The sequence below is a fragment of the Procambarus clarkii genome, chromosome 21, assembly GCF_040958095.1.
Source record: "Procambarus clarkii isolate CNS0578487 chromosome 21, FALCON_Pclarkii_2.0, whole genome shotgun sequence".
Taxonomy (NCBI): Eukaryota; Metazoa; Arthropoda; class Malacostraca; order Decapoda; family Cambaridae; genus Procambarus; species Procambarus clarkii.
Genome location: NC_091170.1, coordinates 31,451,570 through 31,471,061, shown reverse-complemented (window position 1 = coordinate 31,471,061; position 19,492 = coordinate 31,451,570). Strand labels below are relative to the sequence as shown.

At 35.5% G+C, this 19,492-nt stretch overlaps 1 protein-coding gene across 5 annotated transcripts; it reads right to left on the bottom strand.

Annotated features, from left to right (window-relative positions):
* Positions 1-503: 503 nt before the first annotated feature.
* On the bottom strand, positions 504-18,790 carry LOC123760658 (regulator of G-protein signaling 10). 5 transcript variants are annotated; one of them, XM_045746422.2, is made up of 5 exons: positions 18,451-18,783; positions 16,580-16,718; positions 16,166-16,361; positions 15,071-15,241; positions 6,981-11,626 (listed from the first exon to the last, which is right to left on the bottom strand). In XM_045746422.2, the coding sequence occupies exons 3-5, from the start codon at positions 16,337-16,339 to the stop codon at positions 11,414-11,416; spliced, it is 558 nt and encodes a 185-aa protein (XP_045602378.2). In that variant the 5' UTR covers positions 16,340-16,361; positions 16,580-16,718; positions 18,451-18,783; the 3' UTR covers positions 6,981-11,413. The 5 variants fall into 5 exon arrangements, with proteins under 5 accessions (XP_069184372.1, XP_045602378.2, XP_045602377.2 ...); XM_069328271.1 differs by lacking the exons at positions 6,981-11,626; positions 16,580-16,718 and adding an exon at positions 504-1,471 and having other exon boundaries at positions 18,451-18,790; XM_045746421.2 differs by lacking the exon at positions 16,580-16,718 and having other exon boundaries at positions 18,451-18,751.
* Between the last annotated feature and the right edge of the window lie 702 nt (positions 18,791-19,492).

The window sequence follows — 19,492 nt, the reverse complement described above, 5'->3', positions numbered from 1 at the left end:
CACACACACTCGTCTGGGTGCCTCATTTTTCATCCTTATAAATATAATATTTACCTTCCATATATATTCACCTTCCATATATATACAGTATATATATATATAGTTATTTCTTTTCTTCACCTCGAACGAACAAGACTTTTGGAGAACTCCACTTCCAATTAAACTCAGATGCAAGAGCACTAGTAAGAGGGATAGAAGCCCTAAACCAGAAAATAATCAATACAGAATATGCAGTATACAGTACCTGCTGCCAGTATACACACACCCACACATATATATATATATATATATATATATATATATATATATATATATATATATATATATATATATATATATATATATATATATGTATATAATATATATAATATATATATATATATATATATATATATATATATATAATATATATATATATATATATATATATATATATATATATATATATATATATATATATATATATATATATATAATATATATATATATATATATAATATATATATAAAATCTTAAAGCATATTGATATTCCAGTACAGTTCTTAAATTTAAGCAAGTAATATAGTTATCAGGTTTACGCACAAAAAGCATCTGTAGTTAATTTACATTATTGTTTGATCAGTTATGTACAGCAGTAGCGTGCTTAACGTTTTCCAATAAATTATTAATACATATCACAGTATTTTACATTATAAACCAGAATGGACAAACAGTCTGTCTCATGTACTGTAACCAGGGACAATTTCTGCATTTGTTCTGGCTAAGGATGGATTGTTATGACCATGTCAGATGGTCACATTTTTTGCACTGTACTATATTTACAAGAAAACGTAAATTTTCTTTTTATATTAGCGAAACAAAACCACTATTTTTGTCTTTAAATTGTGTTTCTAAAGAATACACAGGAGCAGAGATAGGAAGGATGAGTGTAGGAGAGAGGGAGTACAGAGTGTCAATGATAAAAAGTGCTTATAATATATTATAGAGCAAGAGAGAGAGAGAGACTTCTATACTGGAACAATGTTTAAGGGGTCAGATACAGGGTCATTAGAGGAAGATGGAGCTGTCCCCTTATTGAGTTATTGTTTCAATGCATAGATCAGATTATGTTAGCTTCAGTTTTATAACCATGAAAAGCCCTAGACACAATTAGCGATATGAAATATATTTTCCTTAAGGCCACTAACCAAGAGTCACACACATGTTCATGAGCAAGTATTGTATATCTTTTTAGTCAAGATTCTTCAACAAAGGTCCCGGGGAAAGCTGCTCTGGACACTAATGTTCGTCGTCAAATTATCTTATCTTTAATATTTAGACAGAAGTTCACGTACAGTCCATCGGCAAGTTTCTGTTTGACCTTCAACATAGGTTCATCAAAAAGTGTCACACCGTCCAAACCTTCGTCTTCTAACTTGTCCCCAATTTCTACACTCTTACCAACAGTTCCAACTTCCTTATCTGCTCCAACCTGCAAAAGAATTATAAGGTGAGTAATATCCTGTTAACCAGACCTGCAGGTTGATCAGCTGGGGCAGTGGACGTAGGCCTATCGTGGAATGAGAAGGAAATTGCAAAATATCTTCTGGAGGCAATTAACAGATCAAGGCATAGGAGCATCATAGGAAAATTTTATAAATGTCATCACTGAACTTATTAAAAATACATGTCAAGAAGGAGAAAGAAACGAAAAATAACTAAATGAATGACAAAGGCAGTAAACAAATGCTTTAATAACAACAGCAACCTCTGGAAGAAGCATCAGTCCACCAGAAAAAATATAGAGTAAGAGATGTACAGAAAACTTGCTCATAAAAATTAGAAATCTCAAAAAGCTTTTCATTCCTGTAATATAACAAGTAAAACTAAAACAAGAGTCTGTGGAAACCTTAAAAATCAATCAAGTTTTAACTGACGATAAAAAGGCAGCCAACAATGAATATGCACTTTACATTAGTGTTCACGCCTGAAAGCTTAGACAACCTCCCGGTGCACACACAAATGTCTGAAGGACATGAATTAATGATATTTGAGAGTGAATTAAGAATATTTCCATATCGTGCGTAGCGATCAGGAAGAGCACTGACAAATTAAAGGAATCTAAGCAATAGTACGCCAAGAACTTCAACAAAATCTTGTAGCTCTGAGTCAAAGTGAAATCGACACCAGTAATTCCATCTATCATCATACTATCATGCAAGAGGAGCCACACATCTATGGATCCAGTAAAATCATCAGACTTCTAGATGTTACTACTTCTCTGCTTAGACTGTTACAAGTATCTCTGAGAATTCTCATTATCTGCTGATGTAGACCTGACCTGTCAACTGTCAACAAAATGATTCGCATTCCCTCCGTCACTGTGTGATGGAGTGCGAAAAGATAGGTGAATTCAGAGACAATTCTATAACAAATGTTCCAAAGGTGTGTAAATATTTCATTCAAAATTATCTGCTACCAGAAATATTAGCCAAATATCCCCAGTTTGCTAACTGTTGGTAGTAACTAAGTGACGATGTGTATTGAATTATGTAACTAGCTCATCAAGATTGTAACTTCTTTTAGTTAAATGAATTGTGGGGTTCTGTCCCTGAGCCCATTATGTGCCTCTGTAACCCTTTCCACTACCCCCCACAAGATGTGTATGGGGTGCATAATAAATGAACTAAACTAACTAAAAACTCTAAGTACCCAGGTGTGGATGGAATTGATACAAAATTATTAAAAAATTGGCCGAAGAATTGTGTCTACCACTGAAATTTATGTTCACAAAATCTCAGGACCAAGGGGAAAGTCCCATTTGATTGTAAATATGCAAATGTCCTTCCCCCCCCCCACCCCCGCCATCTTCAAACAATGTAGAAAGAGCTCGGCAGAAAACTACCGTTCGATCAGCCTTACCTCGCTTATCTGTAAGCTCACGGAGAGAATCCTAAGTGAAGTAATCATTATCTCACTGTACACAGTCTAGTAAAATCAACGCAACATAGTTTCATTAAAAATAGATCCTGTCTTAAAAACTGCTCACATGTTTGGAAATGGTAACCAACAATTCAGACAAAGGACTTCCAGCAGATGTAGATAGGCTTTAAAGCTTTGATAAGGTACTACATGGAAGACTGGCAAGGAAATTACAAGAACATGGAATGTTGGGGTAAAATATTAGAGTTGATAAAACAAAGGAAGCAAAGAATCGTCCTAAATGGAAATGAATCTGATTTGAAAAACGTGGTGAGATGAGTACCGCAAGTTCCATATGGGGCAACCTTTTTCTCATATACGTCAATGACAAAGATGAGAATATTACAACATACATCATCAGATATTCACATGACACTAAGATTCATAGTAAAGTGAAAGTGAAAATTATATTGATGCTTTATACAGAGATTTACACGAGCTCGACAAATGGTCAGAAAACTTGTAAACACTTTTCAGTATTGAAAAATACGAGACCTTATTTGTAGTACATAACAGTGATTGTCACAACTATCATATCAACAGCACTACCATGCAGCAGATTGATGAAAAAACGACCTAGGAGATAGGATACACCAGCCAGTTTAAAGTTGCGCAGGTGGGAGCTGCAGTAAAAAAAAAAAAAAAAGTCAAACCTTAGGAATACTCAAAAGAATCTTCGACTTCAAGGATAAAAAGTGGTTACTCAGTGCACAAGTTTCTCATGCGCCTCCATCTGGACTACTGTATTCAAGCATGGAGACCTCATCTTCAAAAGGACATATTTATTTTGGAGAAAGAACAACACAGAATAACAAAAATCATCCCAAAACTAAGTCAACTCTCACATCAGAAACGGTTGAGGGCCTCACGATTAACAACACTGCAGACCTTAATGGCTTGTCTTATAATTGGCCTACAGGAAGTTTTTGTGAATAGTGTTATTTATGCTCCCCTTTGTTCCTTACGTAATCAATCTATTTAAACTTTTGTTTATTGTTGTTCGTGCGCTCCCATTTGGATTACTGTATCCAAGCCTAGGAGATCTCATCTTCAGAAACACATAGCTGCTCTCGAAAAGGTACAATAAAAATCATTCCAGAACTAAGTCAACTCTCGTACCAGGAACGGTTGAAGGCCACAGGGCTAACAACACTTCACAACTAAAAAATTTTTCAAAAGGTCAGATGAAGATGAAAACAGATAGATGAAGAAAACCTTACAACAGATATATGAAGAAAAGGACCTTGGAGTCAGAATCCATCATTCACTAAAAGTTGCACAAGTGGAAGCGGCAGTAAAGAAGACTAACCAAACCCTGGGAATAATCAAGCGTACCTTTACCTTTAAGGAAGGTAGTCATTCAATTGAAAAAGTCTCTGGGCGCAGACATGGAGACCTCATCTTCAGAAAGACAGCTGCTCTGGAGAAGTTGCAACTATAGGCAACAAAAATCATCCCAGAGCTTAATCATCTCTCGTACCTTTAAAATATTGAACGATTTGGAGGATGATGATCCGGACAGTTTCTTCAAAAAGGTCAGATGTAACACGAACGAGGAGCAACGTGTTCAAGATCAACAAGCCACAATGTACGACTGAAAACAGATGGTTTTTAACCCACGGGAGTGTAAACCTGTGGAACCGCCTACCCGCCGAATCTGTAAAGGTCAAAACTGCTGAGTTTTAAAATACAGCTGGAAAAGATCATCAGGACAAATGGGTGGGGGGGGGACCTTTGACAAGCCACCGGCCTCCTGTTCTCGTCGAGGCCACTAATATTAGTGGCCTTCATGTAAGATAAATTCAGGTAAAAACCCATGGAACCGCCTAACCACCGAAGCTGTAAATACCAAAACTTGAATTTTAAAATCCAACTGGATAAAAATCAGTGAAAGTTGGGGAAGACCTTTGACAAGTAGCCTGCTTCGTGTCCTTGTCGAGGCCACTAGTGTGTTAATGGGCCTCAGGTAAATTCTGGTAAAAACTTAGGTGTTCTTTGATTGTATAGTATTTCTTTCTTAGCCTTTTTGCTCATCTTCGATCAGGTCATATGGAGTACAGTACAGTATATGTTTTCAGTCTTTGTCCTGCATGTGGTAAGACACCTAGATTTCCATCAAAGAAATATAAAAAAAGAAAAACAGAGAGGGGCAGTAAGACTGGAAAGAGAGGCAGGAAGACAGGAGAGAGATAGAAAGGAAAGTGAGAATGTGTGAGTGCACGTTTAAGTGTATATTGTTCTGTATAGTCTATTCTGTATGTGGTGTACATGTTGTGAATGTATTGTTTTGTATATGGGTTTTGTATAGGTGGTTGTTAGTGTAAGGGGGCAAGTAGTGTGCATGTTGTGAGTGTATTGTACTGTAAATGGGTTTTGTATACGTGTATCTTTGTCTTTGGCCACGTCTAAGTTTACTCGGTGTTGAGTTAATTGAGTAGTTTACAGCCCCAAGATGCAGAGGTTGGCAGTGTTCTGTAAAATAATTCTGGGTGTTGGATATTCCGTGCTTAATTATGACAACAAACTGATATCGTTTGCCTTGGTACCAGAAGATGGTGTTGTATGGTCCCATCAGGCATCAAGCTCTTACCATCACTTCCTCGCATTTTTTTTTATTCTTTGGTATTTAGGACTGAGTAGGTGTCCAGAATGTCATCCTTCTGGTTCTAGACTGTGTTTAATAAAGTCCCTTAATGATGATTTGATTGTTACCACTGGAAGCAGTTAAGTTTATTGTGCACCCCATGATCATTCAATGAGCAGTAGCACAAAAAAGGATGAGAGCAGAAAAGGTCTTTTTGCCTTATTAATTACAATCTGCACACGTTCCTGGGGATGGCCTCTTACCTATTTGTTAGTGTTATTGACTTGGTCCAGTCTCTGAAAGTCCTCCTTTCCACGTCAGGAAGTTGCTCATGCTTCACCTTGAGAGACCTTTCAGCTCTTCATTTCTCTTGCTCTCCTCACATGATAATTTTTAATTGGTCTCCAACTTATGTGGTTGTGTAGCAATCTGGGATGATCCTTACCTTTGGCAGTTATCAAATTTTTTTTTCTCACATATTCTAATGCATACAAATATGTTCAGTTTATTTTTCCTGTCTCTTATTTTTAATGTTTCCAAGCACAGGGTAGTACATGCTTATTCTATGTCGGAGGATGGTGATGGCAGGTTGGCACTACATCAAACTTACATTTTAGGAACAAAGTAAGTGAACATTTACCTGACAATTTCAAAGATGATATATAACAAAGGTAAAGACAAAGTGAGGTTTAACATTAGAACAATAAGACATATTGACATCACAAAATTAGGACGATGAGATAGCTAGAAGATCTAATGTGAACTATCTATACCATGACATATGTATCTCTCTGTTTATGACTCCAGTCTAGCCAAAGGCACCTATGGTGAGAGCCTTGTGATATGAATGGGGCCATGCAAATGGGAGAAAAGTGAGCCAATTGAACACACTGCACTCATAAATAATGCAGAGCCAAACCAAGCAAATCCAGAAGACAAGCCACCGTCTGAGTCCAGTTCCATAAGGGAAGGGACCGAAACTCCCCGCTCAATCTTGCAATTCAGACAATGAACCACCGAGGAGTAATTGGAGTGAAGCCAAATTACAGAGCCTCAAGGAAGATGAATGAACTGCAGAGTATGCCACCCAAAAGCCAATCCTCAAACCATACTATGCACCCGATGAATAGGGACCCAACTAACGACCCTGAGATTCAAGGTGAAAGTTTACCATAAAGCCCCAACACAGGTTCAAGGCATCCATAAAAAAGTTGAGCACACAAACTTTGCATATCTGGGAACACAACCCTATGTTTTCCATGTAATTCAGTTTACATGGTACTGTACGTTTTGATATATATACAGTATATCACAGCAGGTTATAATGTTGATTTTTCAGTATATGATGATGAGTGGTAAGTTTGCTTATATAATTTAAGGACTTAACAATACAAAATTAAAAATCCTTGCAATAAAAGGAAAAGAACACAGTACATGTGAAAAATGTTATTTATAAAATGCATATAAATTTTATCAGGTTTTCATCCAAAGCACTTAAAAAATTCATCTGATTAACAAAAACATAAGTATCTTTGGATATTAGGCAACATGGCATAGGAATAAGTTTTGTTCATTTGACAATGGAAATCTAAAATATAAAAATGAATTATACCACTATTAATTTATATAACAAAGAATTATACCACTATTGATACTGCACAGGTAACAGGTGAATATTAACAAAATTCAACTACTGTACTGTATAAGCTTTGTGTGCAGATTCGAAGGAAACAAAGCCAGAAATCATGTCACACAAAATACAAATTTTATAGCTTACACACACACACACTGCAGAGTACAGTATTCCATCTGAAGAAAAATATCAGTTCTTCATATATGCCTTTTGTGTATGTGTGTGTGTGTGTGTACTCAACTAGATGAGTACACACACACACACACACACACAAAAGGCATACATGAAGAACTGATATTTTCCTTCAGATGAAATACTGTACTCTGTAATTACTGTAATACATTCCCCCAATTACAAATCTACTTCATATCATATAAAGATAAAGATAATCTGTGTTCACAGAAATACTATATAAACAATTTAATGACCAGAAATCATGTGAATACAGTTTTCAATAATCATAATAATCACAAAAGGGAAAGCAGTTTTTCTCTTAATTTAACAATTTCTGTAACATTTTCATCACCATATCACATAAGTAATTCTCTAAAGTAGGTACCGTGCCTGGGAGACTGTTTACCATCTCACATAGTTTAATAAATATGGCACAGTCTGCAGTCTTGATAGCGTAGTATGGTCAGCTATGATCAATTTTAACAATGGAGTTATATACCATACATAGTACTTAACTGTACTGGTACTGTATAATTTTCACTTGTACAGTACCAGAATTAACACTTTCAATACACACTGAAACCCTCTTCTTGGAACTGTTAGCATTAAGTAAAAGAATAATTATAAAAATTAAGCTTACCTGAAACATTATTGTATTACACTGCCCATTATACAACACTTCTAGCCTTTTTCACCTAAGTGCAAAGTGTAATAAGCCCAATACATCAGGAATAGGTTTAACAAGATCAGATAACCAATTAGGGTTTCTTTTACACTGCTTCTGATACAATATATATATATATATATATATATATACAGCACTGTATATAAAATCATTAACTAATATTTTCAGCACTTTATAAAACTGAATTAAGTACATGAGCCCTCACTGTGATTTTTATTTTCTGAAAACATAAGAGATCCATAAAACATAATATCGCTATAGTGATGCACAATATCAATCTAACCGTATTTTTTTATTTTCAAGACACAAAATTATACATGACAGTATTAACACTATCACAATAGCGTTTTAAACATAAAACGTAACATCAAAACAGGAAATCTTGTAAGCAATCAATATCAGCTTTAATATAAAACTTTCTATACTTTCAAAGGAGAACTCAAGACAAACTTCTTAAAAAGGTTGCCAAAGCAACAAGATGTAATAACTATTCTGGCTTGTAGGCTAAGATTAGAAATAGTCTGACTGCCGAGATGCAGACAGTACCTATCTGGTTTACACGTTTCTGAATGTTACAAATGCAAGAAGCTAATATTTGAAAATTACTATTTAACCAATTATACAAACTTTTATATTTTTTTTCAATACATAACAAGCCCCTCAGTGAGCAAATAATAGGCAACAGTCATGCAGCTACTCTATCTCTATGCATGCTTCAAAACAATTTTAATATACATGCGTATATGCATGGTGGGAAGAAGTACAGTAATTATCAAAAGAGGGCATCAAGCTGGAATACCATGTAGCAATGTTGGAAAGAAACAAGAGCATCAATATATCATGCACATCCCCACCTGCATGCAGCCATACACAGAGAAAAGAACTTGCTAATAAACAAATCAGATTTTAGATAGGCAAAATGCTGCATATACAAATTTTGAAATTATTCATTATGGAATACTGTAGATAGAAAATTTGCATCGATTTGTACTTAGAAAAAGCTCTTGACAAAATTCCCAATAAAATACAATTCAATGGAGGGAAATGCCATGTAATGAAAAAGAATGAAACAGATTTCTTGAAGATTATACTGTTAAAATTTTAAGATAATTAAATAAATAATAAGATTTAGGGATAAGTTACTAATCATTGATCACTTAAATGGGGAGGGGGAAAGGAAATCAAAGTGCCTCTAATGTTAGATAAATTAAACCCCGAAAAATGTCTGAAAATCATAACATATACTATAATTACATGTTGAAATATGGAATATACATAATTGTTTAGCCCATTTTCCCTCCTGTTTAAGTACATTTTTTTACACTTATATTTATAACAATATTTTATGGTTTTTCAAATAAAAGCTGTGACATTTTATTTTCGTTCTTTTCGTTTTCAGATAAATGTAGCATTAAATGTTTAGATCCAGAAAGGTGTGTTATGGGAAAAGTTAAAGTGGGCCAAAAGTGTTGTCTTAGAAGCCTAATAATGGTTCTCAATTCTCCAAAACCAACTACTTGTACTGTATATAAATCAATTGAAAATAATAAAATACATTGACACTAAATGACTTCTGGAACCAAGAAATAAAGAGAAGCTACAAGGTGTTACAAGGAGAGGCTAGAGGTGTTAAATATGCCAAACTAGAAAATAGAAGAAAAAGAGGTGATATGATCACTATGTACAAAATAATAACAGGAATCGACAAAATTTACTAAGAATAATTCTTGAAAACTACAGTTTCAAGAATAAGAGGTCATAGGTTCAAATTAAGGAAACAAAGCTGCTGAAAAAACATTAGAAAGTTCACTTTTGCAAACAGAATGGAAGACGGTTGGAACAAGTTAAGCGAGAAAGTGGTGGATGCACAAACCATCGTCATATGACAAAGTACTGGGAAGACCGAGCACCACAAGCGTAGCTTTCATACTGTAACTACCTTTAGGTAATTACACTTAGGTTATTACATCATGCTACATTTCACATTAATACAAGATCTTAACACCGAGTGCCCCCCCCCCCCACCAAAAAAAAACCACTTTGAACCAGGGTTGGAAAAGTTGTCTAAAAGCATACAGTATTTCCAAACAAATTAAAAACCCAACCAAATCATACTGATATACAATGCTGCTTTGTACATTAATAAGAGACTTTAAAGCTTAATAATTCCCATGATAAAAGCTACTAAACATTTGGTGGTTCAAACTGGAAGTCTGATGGGGCCAAGGTGGTTCTCGACTAGAGAAGAGCCAGTTTTCGGCATTTTGTATTTTGTTCCTGCGAGTGTCAGAAATGTATTACTGTATAGGAATTTGTGTAATACTGTCAAGAGAGAGAAGTGGTTAACATATAAATTATAATATGCAAGTTTTAACCAGTAGATTGGTTTTCAAATTGAGCAGTGTAATTAACTGACTGAGGTCAGCCTTCAAGGCAGCAAGTGTGTTAGCCACCAAAACATTTATCATCGTGTTAAGACTTACATGTACATACAAGACTGATGTTAATTTATAAATTAACACTCTTTCAATTCACATCCCAGGTTTCTTCCAAAAATGATAACAAAATTTGATTTCACTTATCAACAAATCAAAAAATGCACTGAAGTTTAAGTGGCCAAAAGACCAGTGACTTCCCCTTAATTAATTATAACCACATAAATAAAGTAAGAGTATCCTCAGCAGAGCAGGCAAAATTTTAGGATAACTTTAAGTACAACTTGTAGTGCAATCATTAGCACAGTTGGATCACAACCAATAGAACCTGAGTTTGATTCTCAGACAGGCGAGACATTTGGGCACATTTCCGTGCAGCTAATTGCATCTGTTCATTTGACAGTAAATAGGTAGCCAGGAATTAGGCAATTGTTGATTTGGCATCCCGCAAAAGATCAGTCATTGGTCTAGGCAGATATTAGTAAGCCTATCAAGCTTCCAGTTCCCAACAACAGGCAGCTGGGATACTATGCCAACACCCAAAGAAAGAAATAAGCAAAATAAATATAAATATATGTATATATATATATATATATATAAAGTACAAAGACATGCAATAAAATAGATTCCAGAGCTACAAGGAAAGACTAAAGATTTTGGATGGGCTCATGTTGAACAGAAGACGAGATATTATACACACAAACAAATACCTGGTGGTATTTGGTGGTGGTATTATTTCAACCCATCTGCCAATACCCTAGGTATTGGCAGATGGGTTGAATAAACTCTGAGAAATGGGACACAATGAGCATAGCTCTATTTATCTAACTACAAATAGGTAACTACACCTAATGCAACAAACTTTTGTGAAAGCTCTAGCCTCAGTATTTGTGTACAAAATTACCATCATAAACCAGTCATGATTCATGATTCAAAAGCTGTTATAACTTCAGTTTGTTTTTAAGATCTATACAGAAATTTCCATACAGTTTATCAGCAAGCTTCTGTTTGACCTTCAACATAGGTTCATCAAAAATTGTCACACCTTCCAGACCTTCATCTTCTAACTTGTCCCCAATTTCTACACTCTTACCACCAGTTGCAACTTCCTTATCTGCTCCAATCTGTAAAAGAATTAGCTGGTGAGCAGCATCCTGTAAAAATAAAATAAACAAAAATATAAAACTAAAGTAAAAAATAGAATGAAAAATAAACAAAAAGTCAGGGGTTACAAAAAAAAATTGAATATCTGTTGTATAAATTAATATTCAACTAAAATGGTACAGTAAATTCAGGGTTTTAATTGCCTGGAGAAGAGGTTGGTGTATCAAACCCAATCACCTAAGATATTTACGCCACCCACCCAAACTCAAGCTAGAGCATGTTAACACCATCCAAATCCTTAAAAATAATAAGGTAACCAGGAAATAAGGAGCATAACTGAGACTAAAACAACGAAGCGGTACTCACACAACCAAAGCTACCCTCGTGGGAGCATCAGACTTCACCGCAGATATTAGCCTACTTTTGGGACAGACCCTGGCTATGTGGTGTCACAAAAGGAAGGAAGAAGTACAGTAGTTTACTATAATAGGAAAGGACAGATACGAACAATTTTATCATTCCTCTAAAATGTCTATTGTGGCACACACACACACACACACACGAGGCAATAGCTTCAAGCTCAACAAGCTACAATATAGGACTCAAAACAGGAGATGCTTTGTCACCAATAAGGTAAACAACCCACGGAATGGCCTACTGACTGAAGTTGTAAATGGCAAGACAATATTTCAATTTAAAATTCAGCTGAAAAAAATCAGAAACAATGAGAAAGCCTTCTTGTCCTCATCAAGGCCAATAGAGATGGTGATCCTCAGTTAAATTCAGGTAAATTTTTAACAAGAGGACATGCATTAGTTAAAAAAAAAAAAAAAAAAAGTTTCTTAAAAATTAAAGTGTATTTCTTATTAAATAATAATGTGGGTGTCTAAAGCAAGCTGAACAATATGGTGGTGAAACAAAAAGTGAAAAATTTTCAGTATCTAAGAAATTAGCAAGTATGGGCTCTCTTTAAATCACAAATAAGCAAGCTCACACACACACACAACACACACAAATAATATTTACAAACTTGAACTTCATGGGTTGCATACATTACCATAAACTACACACACAGTTTCCAGCTACAATACAGTACAGTACATGCATAATTGCATTTACATATAATTACCTTTATATTACTGTAATTTAAAAAAATCTGACCGAGTTATGAAAGTTCCTTTCTAAGCTGGCCATTTAATTGCTCCCTTAGACAAGGTTTTTCTGGTTCCATGGACATTATCAATCATTTATAGCAGATAAAATATTGTGCATGGTACTGCAGTATCTTTTTAAACATCTCTTCCAAGTCATACTGGAGCAAGGGCAACACTGAAAAACACTTGATCCAGCCTGGAATGACCTTTAGGTGATGTCAAGGCTCATCCAAGCTCTACTTAGTATCTCACTAATTGCTAGTTGCCCCCCCCCACCCCCACCCTAGCTGCTACTCCACACTGCCACAGATGCATAAATGGTTCCCTGATTTGAGCTAACGCACATCTAATCTGACTTGAACAACCTATAAAACTTTGAAGAAGTAGGAGAATGGAAGTAACCAAGTGTCCTGTTCAGAAAGAAGCATCCTAAGACAAACGTAGGATCAGAAGGTTAAAGACTACCATAAAAAGAAAAGGGGGCTTTAACTCGCATGCTCTGCAGAGTGAAGTTGAAGAAGAAAGAAGATTCTGCAACCCAGGAAGTCCCATATCCACATACATAGTAACTCTTCCAAAGAAGAGATATTCATCTGGTTGACAGCTTCCAAAGGGCAACACAGGTGTGAAATCTTACTGAGGTACCAGACTACAAATGCTTCTTGTGACTTTCAAAACCCATGAGCTCTGGTGCTAGAATAGGACATGGCATTAGTTCACTGCATTATGGTAAGATGATTCAAGCAGAAGGACTCCTGAGTGAGAAACACAAGAAGTTTAAAGGAAACATCACAATGCTGCAACAGGACAGAGGATATGAGGCAGCAATGGAAGCCTGCAGTTGTCTTAACTTGAACAAAGAATTAAGGGTTAGGGTCAGGAAGTGCAAAAACATCTCCTTGACAAACAAGATGAAGTCAGGACAGTGGCCATGAAGATCATTAACCCAATTCCAACTGCATATCATCAACTCTTAGGTGTTGCATGAGAAGCATTGCCACAGTCTCCCCATAAAGATAGTGGTGCATCCATCCCAAAACTTCACAATACTAAAGGCAGATCTTCTGCATGGATAATAAGACATGGAATATGAAAAAGGTTGAAGCACCTGGAAAGCAAGGCCAGGAACCATAACTGAACTGGCCACAGAGAAGTGAAGAATTTCATGGGACACATTAAGCTCTGAAGCCTCAAAAGGATTGGAAATAATGTGAACAAACACTCCTGCTCAGCCCATTTACACTAAGCTGGAAAATGCATTCCTGGGTGTCAAATGAAACAGATCTCCAGACCAGCACAGAAAAGACATAGCCTCCTAAGGGCCTCCAGTTTTCCCTGAGGAAAGAATCACCTCCCTCACTTAAAGAATAGGAAGAAGACAGCTCTTATTGAGAGTTAGGCCTCAACTACCAAACCCCTTCCACCCTCCCCTCCCTCCGGAACAAAAAAGGAACAATGCTCCAAACATACAATTCTTATACAAATATCACGCAAGTCTCTCATAAGTATTTTAGTCTGAACTAACTGATATGCAAAACCTATAAGCCTGAAGAATTTCATGGTGTGTATATATATATATATAAATATAGTATATAGTATAAAATATATAGTATAAAAAGTTTAATTGTTTTTGAGTATCAATAGTGAATGCTTCTAAAAAAAATTATTTTTTTAATTTCACTTCAAACAATGAAAGCACATAAATGTACTTCCTAGGCATGATTTTTTTTTTTTGTTTAACATACAAAACAATTTTAACTAGCCTCAAGACATGAGTACTGTACATGAAATATCATATTCTTTAAAACTATATTATATGTAAATATAATCAAATGAGTAACATTCCTGTGTTCCAATTAGCTATTTTCACTAGTTATTTATCACTATCACCATTATTACTGTTTCCCCTACTTCCATGGAGTTAGGGAAGCATTGGCACAGATAAGACGAGAGAGAAGGCTAAAGATTTTTAAAATATCCCTACTTCATTCATATTATCTCTCTTACTAAACAGTGTCATCAAAAATATCTACTTTGGTATAGGGCATAAACCATAACCCAATAGTGAACCGTGGAGCCACCTCAATCTTCCCCTTACTCCCACACATGGTAAAATGCTGAGTAAAATTAATAATTTCACAAAATGAAGATCAAGGCTCACTGCAACACTTGTCAGAAAGCACCAAAGTAAACAGCTATTGAAAGTATAAATCTTTATATCTGTAACATGAATACATAATGAATATTAGTGACAGTATTCATTGCAAAATTATATAAAAAAGTAAGGAATAAGATGAGGTGTGTGCAATATGTGAAGTCCAAGTGCAGTATTGTACTCACCGCAAGAAATTCCTCAAAAATTTCTTTTGCTTCGTCTTCCAGTTCTTTAAATTTAACTTTGTACTTCTCACACCTAACATAGAAGTCAATATATTTTGTATATTCTCCCTCTTCTCCGTTTGCTTCTAATTCCACCAAAAAATTTCGAAATGCTGCCACACCATTAGGATCCTAGAAAAAATGATTTAAAGTGAATAATAATGCCTCTCAAATACTGTACTAAAACAAAGTATTTACCAACATGCAAACATTTATGTTTGCATACTGAATACTGTATGTGAATTTTACTAGTTCAAAAATTTGTAGAATGCACAGAAACTATGAAGATCTAGGCATTTTAAACGAACTTCATATGTGTGTTAAACCATGCAAATACGATAGGAATAAAGTGACAAGGATGTAATGACGTTTTTTTAACGATAAAATATAAATGAAGTACAGTATTACTGATAACCCTTGAGGTTAGGAAAAACATCCGATGCATTTTCCTCTTCTATAGGTAAGCTTATCTACTCCACTGGCATTCTATCTAATACTCTTCACACACCAGTAAAACAAATCATGTTTACATTTGTACACACCAGCAAAACAAATCATCTTTACATTTGTCCACACCAGCAAAACAAATCATGTTTACATTTGTACACACCAGCAAAACAAATCATGTTTACATTTGTACACACCAGCAAAACAAATCATGTTTACACTTGTACACACCAGCAAAACAAATCATTACACACAGAAATCACAATAGCGTGATGCATCAAATGAACAAATCCACAAGGGCTGTGATGAGGAATAATTCTTGGGTTAGGTTAATGTGCAAAAGTTAATCCTTCAATGATCTCTTAACTCCACCAAGGTAAGTTAAAATTTACGTTATTGTCATTCTGTTTTATGTATTATATGAAGATGCTACTATAACAATGTAAATCCATAATTATTTTATGTGGTAATACAAATTATGCTAGATGTATAAAAAAAAAAATAGCAAATTTGTAAAAAAAATTTACATCCATTACAAGGGCACTAAAACATGAATTGAATACAGAGAAAACGAGTATTGTACAGGGTACAGTACAGTAATATACTTACCACTAATAAAGAATTTATAGAAGAAGTCCATTTCTCTAGCTGAACTTTAGTTGGTTGCTTATTTTTCTCGGCTTTTGTTGCATCTTCTTTTTCTTTCTTATCTTTTTCTGTCTTATCTTTTTCTTTTTTAAGATTCTCTGTTTTTGATTTTTCATCCGTCTTTGTCGCACTCATGACAGCTGTGATGAACCAAGACCTGAAAAATACAATTTTCCCTTTAGTGACATTAGTCTTTATAATTTAACCCTAATTGCTTCAATGGATCAAATATATAAAAACAAAAATTAAAAAAAACATTCTTAAACTACATGAAACCAACTGATAAGAGAAACAGCCTAAGGATAAAGTAACATCCATTACAGTAGTGTAGTCTATGTAATTTAATTTATAGCAGTTCCTGTGGCACATACTCACCCGGCGCTTTGTGAGCGCTTTGGGCTGGGTTCGTATTCTTGCCAGGGAGGATTGACTGGGAGCCAATCCTTAACTGTAGCCTCTATTCACTCAACAGTGAATGGGTACCTGGTTCTTAAACAATTTGGCAGGTCGCATTCTGGGGAAAAATTAGGATTAAGGACATGCCTGAAATACTATGCGTGCTAGTGGCTTTGCAAGAATGTGGTAACTCTTGTATATATAAATAAAAATAAAAAAATATAAAAAATTATAATTCTGAGAGTTAACTAAAATAAACTAATTTAAATATATTGTAATACAGTAATAGAATTATATAAACTGGCAGCAGTTTCCAGTAATATTTGCAAGGTGCTCTGCAATTCAAATAAATTTGTAAAGGTTATAGAGTGCTCAAACTGGAGTCTTATGTCAACAAACCCACCACCTACCATTCCTCTTTGAAGCTATAAAAAGCTTGGAACCTAAGAATTGGTGGGTTCTACCTGGATTTATGAGAAGGCCCATCTAGTACCCCAATTCTGATTTGCAAAATTGTTGGATCATTATATTTTTAAAGCAAAAATTTAATTGCTGCACACATACTGTACTTTAAAATTGGCAAGCAGGATGGAAATAAATACTAACAACTTTTATTTTCTCTGTGCTGTATTAAGATTACTCTACATTAGGCTTCATTTCTTTCAATAATTTGTTGGCCCTTTATCTAAGTTTGGCTAAATGTAATACCATGTGGATACAAGCAGGCCCTGAGCATGGGGTGGGGCCAAGGGTATTATTGATTCCAGGACCATCGGAACTAATGGGTCTAAGATGAGGAACCTGTGATACCACAGCCTCTGCACTACTTGGAGAGCATATATAGGACATATTTAACACTGTATGACAAAGCCAAATAATTCTTTATCTTGCATAGTAGTAGTGCAGTGTCCTATGGGCCTGTATTCAGTCAATGCAGCATTCCATAAGCCTGCATCCAGTTAGTGCAGCATCTCCTGGGGCTGAATTCAATTGATGCAGCACCCCATGGGCTAGTATTCAAATTATGCAATGTACCATGGTTCTGTATCCTACATATTTACAATCCTTACTTTATATAAGGGTTCAAAAGGCACAGCAAGTTTTCAAATGTATAATATGTCAGGATTTCCAAACTGCACCGGAACATTACTGTCTCGGGTAATACAAAGTTCACTTGGCTTTACAAATTTGTTTGTATATTGACTATTTTATAACAATGGCTGCCAATGGTATTAAGTTGAATTGTGACTATAAATACAGAAGGTAACTAGTTTAACAGTCTCAACATTTGTTGCTGACGTTTTGTTATTTATTTATGTATATATAGAAGAGTTCTTACATTCTTGTACAGTCACTAGCACGCATAACATTTCGGACAAGTCCTTAATTCTAATATTCCCACGAATAGAACCCGCCAAATCATCTAACAACTAGGTACCCATTTTACTGTTCTGTAAACAGAGGCTACAGTTAGAGATTGGCGCCCAGTAAATCCTACCCAGCCAGGATACGAACCCAGGCCAAAGCGCTCGCGAAACACCTGGCGAGTGTCTTACCACTAGGCCACGAGTACTGCTAAATAACCTTAATAGACCTAAATTGACCTTAAATAACAAGTTATACAGTTCTTTACCACATTATGCAACTCTAACTTTATCTCTACTGCCCACAGGGTGGGTATAGGGACCACATTCAAGTAATTCAACAACAAAGGATTGGCACTACCTATATCCTCGGAACCAGAACAAAAACGAGTAGTCAAGGCCAGTCGTAGCCAGGCACTAGTGTTCCTTTCTCACTCTTATTTAACCAATACCTGCACTCAGTTATTTCGCCAGTACTCAACTTACCCTATAACTCAACTTCCCTTTCATATAGGGCCAACACACAGTCCACAGCCAGGGATCACGCGATAAGGAATATTTATCTCTTGGGAATGTTTGTCACTCTTGTTTACGCTAACTTCCTGCAAGTTAGCGCTTGGCGCTTCAAACCTAGCGACTATCCTCACATGGTCTTCACATAACTTCTTCACAAGGGGAAATGTAGATGTTTCTCTCTCAGAATGTTCGGTAATATGTTTATTGTTTGTGATGTGTGTATATGTATATATTAACATGGTGTACTGAACGGGGTGAGAATAGCTTGAGCACTCCGAGGAGCAGTAGCAGCAGAGTGCACAGTACTCAGTGCACAGTATTACATGTTATTTACTGTTCATTCGAGAGGTTGTTGATATATGGGCGACGACGGTCGAGGGATCGGCATTCAAGAGGTATGCTATGTACACAAGTGATTGTTTTCTGTTGTCGGGAATTTATAGCTTCAAGAATCATTGTTAGGGGCATCCTTATACAATTGAATGAATTAAATAAGTTTGTCTTAACATCTTTCATATTGCAAAATCATATCAAAATATCTACACTAAAATCATTGCAGGTAGATCCCCGAAACACTGAGCGTATTAGTGGCTTTAGGCATAGTATGTACTAGCTTTATCTAGAAGTCCAACATTCTACTTGTAACTTTTTGAATGTATTAACTTTTACCTTAATAAACATTATTATTATTATTATTATTATTATATAGATATTAAAGGTGGGCTGACGTGCGTAGCGCACTGCTTATACTGTCGTATATCTTATTATTATCCATCAGCGAGAGCTTTGTCTCATTACAGAACGAATAGACTCAAGATGATGCAAACAATACAACTGCAATAATCCATTGGATTATTTGCAATGTTTACAACTAGACCATAGTTGCACACTGCATTGATTTTTTCCCGCCAGAGATGGATAGTTCATTAAGCATCCCCTATTCAACCAGCGAGTGGTAGTTTTATTGTGCACCCCGAAGCCCAACCAGTTGTGTAACCGAACCCCGATCGGT